Here is a 10,031-nt window from a genome sequence, read left to right as displayed (position 1 = left end):
TAGTATATTATTTATTTTTAGAATATATTTTTTTTTGATATATTCTTTAATTTTGCGATTTTAAAAGGATAACTTTTTTCTTGTATCAGCTCTGTGTTATAAAATTAAGTTATTATTCAAGGCTATAAATATTTCTTGAAAATTATGAAAACTGATATTATTTTGCATGCCTAAAAGGAGATGAACAAATATAGTACAAATATTTTGACAAATGAATATTATAAAGTTAAAAAGATTTGGTAATCTGAAAAAGCTAAATTTAGAGTAGTGATTTTATTTTTCTTGATGGACTATTCAAATATAATAATTATGCTATTGAAATATTTTCAGATAGATATTTTGTCTTTTTCAAAAAGATAGCAGGAAAAAACAAATATGAGATTGTTTTATAGGAAAATATGTCTTATCGTACTTTTGGCCTGTATGAGCTAATAATTTGTGAAATTTTAACAAAATGAAAAGTGGAATTTAAGGTGAAATGCAACTTATTAAAAATTACTAAATCAAGGATATTAAATTATATGATCTTTAATTATTTCTAACTGACTGATATATTAATATTGTTTTACATTATTGATCAATTAAAATTCTTTGAAAATATTATGCAAACATGTGTGAACGGTAGTACGTAGGAGAATCTAAAATAAAAAATAAAATAAAAGTATTAAGAAAATGAGAGTTTATACATATGTGTTTTGAACATGTAGTATAGATTAGGGATTAACTACTTAAAAGAATTATTTCAAATGTTTGGTAAACATTTAATAAGTAGTACTTTAAGTTTATTGTTTGTGCCAAAAATCACATTTGGAACATCCAAATTTTTTCTTTCCGTTTCCATCTAGTGTCTAATATTTTATAGTGTGGTCCGACTAATCTGAATTTACGTTGGACAACACTTTCTACTAAAGTTTTTTTTACACTCAGATTTTGAAATTGAGACTTTTAATTAAGAAAGAAAGTCTAATTCAATACACTTCTAAAAATTTAATCAAATTCGTTATATGAAATTTATTCAAGTAACTACCTTTCTTTTTCTTGTCCAAAGAAGTGTTTTTTTCGCAGACTAATGAAATACGTATGAATTATACAAAGCCCATATATGACCCAATATTGTAAAGGGCCTAGCTAGGCTTGTATACCTGTTGGGCCTGAAAGTGGATTAAATTGGCAACATGGCCATCTCTATGCGGGGCGAACCTAGAGTATGTCTAGGGGTTCATCCGAACCTCTTCTATAACAAATTACATTGTATATTTAAGGTGCATTTTTTAGAAAATAATTACGTTTATATAGTGATTTTGAATATCTTGAATATTAGCTTAGTGGTTTAGGGGATTAAATCAATATTTTTTTTTTCTCAAACTCCCTTTAATGAAAATCCTAGATCCATCGCTGCCTTTACGTAGTAGTTTCATGAAGAACTTTTGCAAATAATCACTATAATAAACTTAAATATGCTCTATAGATAAAATTTGCATATTTACGAGTTGTAGCTACAGTTTAAGTTGTCTCGATTGTAATTTACGGATTCGTATAATTTACATATTTGTATAATTCAAGAGTGCATTTGTATAATTCAGTTATTTTTGTATAAACTCGAAACTATAAATTTATACAATTCCAAACATCAAAAGTGTAAACAATTATACAAAAGTTATACAAATTTTGAAATATACAAAATTTAAAAGTTGAGCCGCGTCACTATAGCTAAAAGTAGGTTGTGAGTTATTAATGAAGACAAACTATAGCTATGTTAACTAATTAACTAATATATATTTTACTTGTACGTGTAATTTTTTGTAGTTTTTACGGTAATATTTAAGTTATATCGTTCTTTTTTCAAAATATTTAACTTGTAGCCACTGTGGCAAGCTTAAGTTAAGACATTGCCTGCTCCTCCTCTACTTCTTCTTCATGGCCACTTTTTAAGTAAAAGTTTCATATCGCAACAAATGAGTGTTGCTCGGATGCTAATTATTTTCTACCTCCAATTCTAAAGTTGTCGTTTCATAATTGAGGACACTTATGAGCCATTTTTGATACGTTCTGAGTAATATTAGTTTGATCATTTTTTGTTTAATTTATATTATTTACGAACGAAAATTAACTATAGATTCCGTTTATATTAATTTGACTATAGTCATCTTCGCATGAGGGCATAGAGTTGAACTTTAAAATAACATAAGTTTAAACAGCCACAAAAATCAAATATTTCAGCTGTCTATATGTGTAAAGTGAGGACCTAACCTCAATCCCACAGTATATATGTGTTGAATTTGGTACAAATTTAATTAGTGTTTTGATCGAGAATTGACTATATTATAGTATGTTTTGTCAAAAAAGGTGCGTCAATGATGGTTGCACTGTGATTTGATGCGTGCTCTGTTTCAATTTATATGATATTTTTTAAAGTTTGATATTTTAAATATTTTTTTTAGTGTCATTTTTTTAATGTCTCGAATTATCAATTATCTTGTCTTATGATACTTTGTAATTTTATTTCAAAAAACTCCATTGCCAAATTCACTGACAAAACTAAGTTGTTTAACTATTGAAATCCGAACTATGTCACGTAAGATAGGATAGGACTTAAGAGTATCTTTTTTGGATAACTTGTGTATACATAATTTATACCCTAATATTATCTTAGTATAAAAACACACATTTATAGAGGGAGTGTACTTTGTCTATCAATAATAGAGGGATGATTTTTACTTTTTTAAAAAGAGTTTTTTGAAAAAGAAATAAGCATCGAAATTTAGATAATTTATGATAATCTTTTTGCCTATGAGTATTTGTACAAAGAAAAGAATTTATAGATAATTGAAGATAAAGATTTTACAATTATGTTAGAATTTATTGTCTCCACCATTTATTTTTTTCATTTACGAAGGCACAATCGAATATTTATAAGTTTATGGATTTTGGAACTATAACTTTTATGACGCATTAGATTATGAATAATCATTCATAAATAATTTTAATTTCAAATAGAAGATTTGAACTAAGCCACTGAGTTCTGTCAAATCTACAAGTCTAATAATAGACACATAATATATCATACATATACATTAATTAGCTCCATGCATAGTCGCATGTATCTATAGTCTAGCAGTTTAGTTAGGAAATGTCATGGACTGACTCCTCGATCGACACAAATTCCATTGCTCGTTAAAAATATAATATCATCTTTATACAATATTCATCCGTTAATATATTTGAAAAATTCGAGCTAACCTATAGTTCTGAATATTCTTTGTTCCACTGCAGAGTGAGTCACAAATTCACTATCTTGAAATCTTGGCCTATATATATTTGCACGCTTATAAATTAATATAAAATGGTCAGTACATATACATATATATAGCAGCTTTGTTTTGATAGAGAGTCATAAACTTTTTTTTTTTCATATTAATATATGGTCCATATACTGATCCCCAAACAATTGGATTATCAAACTGGACCATGTGTGATAACACAAATTGTTAATTTTGTTTGGTTTTAGTCTTTCATTACTTTGATTTTCAATTTTAACTTTTTTTTTTTGCGTCAAAATTCAAATTAACTAATTAGCAGGCTCTCTACCAAATTTATTAGACTTTTGAGTAATATGAACATGGAAGATTAACGATAGGTCGTTAAAGAACTCACTATATAAATATATGTGTTCAGTATTATGTAAATTTAAATGTTTACTTATATTTATCAGATGAGACAAATTAAAAGACAAAAAAGAATCTTAAAACTCCGAGTATTTACCAAATATTTTTGGGAGTTTGTGTTAAAATTGCTTGCTTTTGAAACAAATAAATGAAGTAGATATATTGTTTAATTATTATTGGTAAATTTACTACAAATGTGGAAAACATAAGTAAACTAATGAGTCTCTGTGGAAGACTGTTCTCCTTTTGAAATTTCAAAGTTCACTTTTTTGTTGTTCAAAGAGTCCCCACATATACACCAAATTTCTTCTAACAATACTATGCTTTATTTTCCCTTGAATTTGACTACACTTACATGCTCATTTAAATGCTCTTATATTTGTTATTCGTGTGAAATATAAAGTAAATAATTTAATTATTTTAATCTACATTTAATTATAGATATTAAAATAGTTTTGAACTATATCTATGATCTATCTTGTTATTTAAACTATAATAATATGATTCGAGATAATTTATTTCTAATTAAACGATATCCTTTTTAAGTTACTAATGATATTTTTTAATATGTTCGTTTTATTTTACTTGATTCTTATATAAAAATGAGATGTCTCATTTGACATCGGGGGAAACAATGGTTCCCATAGCCAAAAGAAACTGAATCTTATGTCATCTAATTCCATTTGCGAAATAAAGGAATTTTGCTTTTTTCTAAATATTCTTATAGTTGAGTCAATATCATTTTGTAAGTAAGAGGCAAGAGGGTTATTGGGGGTATAAGGGCCTGTTTGGATGTGCTTAATAAAAACAGCTTTAAAAAAGTACTTTTAAAAGTGCTGAAACTTATTTTTAAAATAAGTAGTTATGTGTTTGGATAAAAGTGCTGAAGTTGTTATGTCAAACGTGAAAAGGGAAAAATGGAAGAAAGAAATGTTAGAGTTATATGGGTAATTTGAAGATTGTATAAAAATATTAAGCACAAAAAGATAAAAATGTGGTCAACTTAAAACAAGCTTATAAGCTAAAAAAAAAAGCACCCCTACCCCAGCTTTTAACTTTTGGCTTAAAATAAGTTTTTTTTAACTTAAAATAAACTGATTTGAGTATTGCCAAACAGCTAAATAAGTTAAAAATCAGCTTTTAAGTCAGTTTGACCAGCTTTTAAGTTGCGCCAAACAGGCTCTAAATTTATAAAGTTTATTTGACCAAATTATAAACTTTTTTTTTCTTCTTATTTAGCAAACAAAAATATTTATTATAAGTCCCTTTCTTTAATTAAAAAGAAAATGCTCATAAGTCCCAATCAACTATATGCCTAATAACTTCTGTAATTTTCAAAAAAATAGTCATTACGATTTAATATATCTTCCACTATAATTTAATTTGATTTTGTTTGACCATATAATTAGTATCGAAATTAATGTTTTTATTAATAAAATTCAAAATATACCTACCAAAAAGTTGAAGAAATTCGACATATACATAGATATCTTAATTTTTTGAATTTTTTTTTTTTTAGTTAAATCACTTTCCCTCTATTTCACTCCGCCTCTCTATATGAGTACCAAGCACAAAGGTTTAGTTACTTATAGGACAAAAGCTTATGGTTATGGATACTAAGAACAACAATAAAAATAAGAAACAAAATTCTAGCTAAATTTAAACCTTAATCTGAGTGTTTTTTCTAGCTTATAACTATAATATAAGGACACTTTTATACTCCTCTTGAGTATTACTATTAGCTAGTATATTAATTTTTGTTCGTTTCTCGAATAGATATATATACATATAATTTTTTTTTCAAGGTTAACGAATGTAAAAATAATCTTACATATAATTATAAGTCCGTCTCTAACTGATACGTAAGTCTAATTCATTTTAATATATGACGATCAAAAAATATTTTTATTTTAAAGTTAGATTATTACGCAATAATAGCGGAAAAACACTTATATCAGTCAAATAATGAATATGAGATCACATCACAAATAGACAAGTTGGACTATCTGTCCATATTAAACCGACCCTCATCGTCCCACACAACACTCCAATTTTTTTTTCGCCATTTTTCAACTACACTATTTTAACAAGCTCAACAAACACCCATTTTCACCATTGTTACAGAAAAATCTCTTCACCTTCTTCTTCTCGTACATGAAAAACCATGCAAATGAAACTTTTACTCTTCTTTCTGAGTACATTCCCTTTGATTTTTGCTTTAAATCAAGATGGGTTGTATCTTCAAAGACTGAAACACTCGTTGTCTAGCTCAGATCAAGGGGTATTTTCTACTTGGTATGAAAATGATCCTACCCCATGTAACTGGACAGGTGTTACCTGTAATGACGCCGGAGATTCTCCCTCCGTTATCGCTGTTAACCTCTCCGGTGCATCTCTTGTCGGACCCTTTCCGGGTTTCCTCTGCCATCTCACTTCACTTTCATCACTCTCACTTTCGAATAATTTTATTAATTCTACTCTTCCGGTTTCTATTTCTGAATGTGGTAGCCTCACGTACCTTGACATTTCTCAGAATCTCATCGGTGGAACTATCCCTGACACTATTTCCGATCTTCCTTACCTCAGGTAACTCAGTTTGAAGCTCAATTTTACATTCCCCTGTGTTTTATTTCCTTCAAATTTTCGAAAAATAGCAACTATAGTTAGCGTAAATAACATGGGTATGTATAGAAAAGTATAGTCCAGTGCACAAAACATCTCGTAGCAGAGGATGTAAGCAATGATTCAGCTAAATACACATCATCCGCCTGGATTTACTTACTGGAAACTCAGAATTACTAGTATTGAGTATTTGAATAAAAAATGCAAATGAAACAAAATGAATATTATGATTTTTATTGAAGATTTTGTTATTTGTTTTTTTAATAGTATGTTATGATCTTTTTATTGCAGGTACCTTGATCTTAGTGGATGCTATTTTTCAGGGAATATTCCGGCAAGTTTGGGAAGATTCAGGCAACTAGAGACTCTTATTCTGACTGAGAACATTCTAACTGGTGAAGTTCCAGCTGCATTAGGTAATGTAACGAGTCTCAAGACACTTGAACTTGCTTACAACCCTTTTGCACCGAGTCTGTTTCCTCCTGAACTCGGTAACTTAACGAATCTTGAGACATTATGGCTAAGCATGTGTAATCTTGTTGGTTCAATCCCAAAAAGTATTGAGAAATTGAGTCGATTGACTAATTTTGATGTGTCCAATAATGGACTAGTTGGGTCAATACCAAGTGCAATTTTCCAGCTTAATAGTATTGTTCAAATTGAGCTCTACAATAATTCTCTTACCGGAAAATTGCCTTCGGGATGGTCTAACTTGACCAGGTTGAGAAGATTCGATGTATCGACTAACAAGTTAAATGGGACTATTCCTAATGAGTTGTGTGAGCTGCCACTTGAGTCACTCAATCTATTTGAGAATCAATTTGAGGGGCTTATTCCAGAAAGTATAGCTAACTCTCCGAATCTGTATGAGCTGAAGTTATTCTCTAACAGATTTTCTGGTTCATTGCCTAGTGAACTGGGGAAGAACTCGGCTTTACAGTATCTTGATGTTTCATACAATACATTTTCTGGTAAAATTCCTGAAAGTTTATGTGAGATTGGAGCTTTAGAGGATCTTATAGTTATATATAATTCGTTCTCTGGGAATATTCCGGCCAGTCTTGGCAACTGCCGGAGTTTACTTAGGATCAGGTTCCGGTCTAATAAGCTATTCGGGGAAGTCCCAACTGACTTTTGGAGTTTGCCTCATGTTTATCTCTTGGACCTTTTTGGCAATGCATTTTCAGGAAATATATCACACATGATTTCTGGTGCCAAAAATTTATCTAACCTCCAAATATCAAGAAACAAATTCTCAGGGGTTATACCTAGTGAAGTAGGAAAGTTGAAGAACTTAGTTGAGTTTTCCGCGAGTCATAATGAGCTAACGGGAGAACTTCCAGACACATTAGTGCAGCTAGGGCAGTTAGGAACCCTTGATCTTAGTTTCAATGAGCTATCAGGGAAAATCCCCTTGGGAATTCACACAATGAAGCAACTCAGTGAGCTTGACTTGGCAAACAATGGATTTTCTGGGGAAATTCCGGAGCAAATTGGGACTTTGCCAGTGCTTAATTATCTTGATCTTTCTGGGAATTACTTCTCAGGGGAAATCCCACTTAGTCTGCAAAGCTTGAAGCTTAATAAGCTAAATTTGTCTAACAATCAGCTGTCAGGGATGATTCCTGCAGTTTTTGATAAGGGTCTTTATAGAGACAGCTTTCGAGGTAATCCAGGTTTGTGTCAAGGTGTTGCTGGTCTTTGTGCTACCAAAGGTAGAGGACAGCATGAAGGATACTTATGGACTTTGAGAGCTATCTACACAGTTGCTGGCTTCGTTTTCCTTGTCGGGATTGCTATGTTCATTTGGAAGTACCAGAAATTCAAGAAGATTAAAAAAGGAAACACTATGACAAAGTGGACATCATTCCATAAGCTTGGATTTAGTGAATTTGAAATACCCGTTGGCCTAGATGAAGCTAATGTAATTGGCAATGGAGCTTCAGGAAGAGTGTACAAAGCTGTCCTAAGCAATGGTGAGGCAGTAGCTGTCAAGAAGCTATGGGAGAGAACAGTTAAAGATGAAACCCCGTATGGTGCTCTTGAGTCTGATAAAGACGAGTTTGAAATTGAAGTTGAAACTCTGGGTAAAATTAGGCACAAGAATATTGTGAAATTGTGGTGCTGTTGCGATACTGGGGATAGCAAGCTCTTGGTATATGAGTACATGCCAAATGGAAGTTTGGGTGATTTGCTGCACAGTTGCAAGGCCAAATTGTTGGATTGGCCGTTGAGGTTCAAGATAGCTTTAGATGCAGCTGAGGGGCTCTCTTATTTGCACCATGGTTGTGTTCCTCCAATTGTTCACCGTGATGTTAAGTCAAACAACATATTGCTGGATGATGAGTTTGGAGCCAAAATTTCAGATTTTGGTGTGGCAAAAATTGTTAAAGCAGGCAGCAAAGGTGGCGTCGAATCCATGTCTGTAATTGCTGGTTCCTGTGGTTACATTGCTCCAGGTATTGCTTTGTCCAAACTGTATCACTGGCTTTAGTCATTTCTATCGATATATTAACACATCTAGCTTATATTTTTCGGAAAGATTGCAATTTCATTTCAAAGTAACAAAAACTAACATAAGTGAAATTTATTGTTTGCAGAGTATGCATATACTCTTCATGTGAATGAAAAAAGTGACATATATAGCTTTGGAGTGGTCATTTTGGAGCTGGTGACAGGCAAACGACCAGTCAGTCCAGAATTCGGAGAGAAAGATCTAACTACTTGGGTACACACAACGTTGAACGAGAAAGGAGTTGATCAGTTGCTCGATCCAAATCTAAACTCCAGCTTCAAAAAACATATATGCAAGGTTCTTGATGTTGGTCTATGCTGTCTTAACCAGACTCCAGCTAATCGCCCCTCAATGCACAGAGTGGTGAAAATGCTCCAAGAATCAGTTCCTTGTAACGTGCCAGAAATCAAAAACAAGAACGGTAAACTTTCCCCTCAGTACTTTCCAAAGTCAGTCTAGTTAATATATAATATCTAGTAATAGAGCAGGAGTTTTTCCTGTCAAGAATTGGCAAGGAAGTAGCTGCATAACGAAAACTTTACTAGTCTTTTTCAAGAATTAAGCATATTTTGTACTCTTTGAATTCTACAACCCTTTATGAATCTATATTACGATGATTCATCATTCATCATGAATTAACAAATTTTACGCTAGCTGTCAGCCTACGGCAACACAAGTTGGATACTGAAAGTTGTAAGTATTTCTTAACTAATGCATTTGATTAAGCTTGTTAAACTCAGGTCCTACTTTGCTGTACATCATTCAGTGAACTGGGGCCTTTAGAAATAAATATACAGACCACAAAGCACCAGTTTTTCAATGACATTGATAGATTATGCGGTTTGACTAAATTGTGTTTTGAGAAGAAGAATTCAAAGATATATTTAGAATTGGTGACAGTCAGTGGGGATGTGCAATTGTTAAAATAGGTATATAAATATTTATTGAGGCAGCATGAGTGGTTATATATAAGTTAATATCATTGGCTAAAAGGAATTTTTGGTTTGAATTTTTCCCTGAGCTAGTGGGAACTGAGGAACACATTGAAAATAACTTCATTTTCTTCCAACTATGTGACTTCACATTCATGGATTGCAATATTGAGGGACCATAAAGTTTATAATGACAGAATTTAAGTTGTATATAGTGAAATGTATAAAATATCTTTATAATCTTAGTAGAATTTTGTGTTGGAAAGACAAGGCACTAACAAAGGTCAGGATAACAGC

General features: G+C 31.4%; 1 protein-coding gene across 1 annotated transcript; it reads left to right on the top strand.

The window, feature by feature from the left end:
- Positions 1–5,646: 5,646 nt before the first annotated feature.
- LOC101253604 (receptor-like protein kinase HSL1) lies at positions 5,647–9,455 on the top strand. Its single transcript, XM_004243335.5, has 3 exons — positions 5,647–6,251; positions 6,579–8,746; positions 8,888–9,455. Exons 1-3 carry the CDS (start codon positions 5,830–5,832, stop codon positions 9,259–9,261), a joined length of 2,964 nt encoding a protein of 987 aa, XP_004243383.1. The 5' UTR covers positions 5,647–5,829; the 3' UTR covers positions 9,262–9,455.
- Positions 9,456–10,031: the final 576 nt, after the last annotated feature.

The sequence above is a fragment of the Solanum lycopersicum genome, chromosome 7 (genome assembly GCF_036512215.1).
Source record: "Solanum lycopersicum chromosome 7, SLM_r2.1".
Classification (NCBI taxonomy): Eukaryota; Viridiplantae; Streptophyta; class Magnoliopsida; order Solanales; family Solanaceae; genus Solanum; species Solanum lycopersicum.
The sequence above is the reverse complement of the archived record's forward strand: the minus strand, read 5'-3'. Positions and strand labels throughout refer to the sequence as shown.

Bases quoted from the DNA above. Each gene is read 5' to 3' on its own strand.
- LOC101253604 (XM_004243335.5), top strand. From the start codon at position 5,830: ATGCAAATGAAACTTTTACTCTTCTTTCTGAGTACATTCCCTTTGATT. The intron at 6,252-6,578 runs GTAACTCAGTTT...TTTTTATTGCAG, and splicing joins TCCGATCTTCCTTACCTCAG to GTACCTTGATCTTAGTGGAT. The intron at 8,747-8,887 runs GTATTGCTTTGT...TATTGTTTGCAG, and splicing joins CTGTGGTTACATTGCTCCAG to AGTATGCATATACTCTTCAT.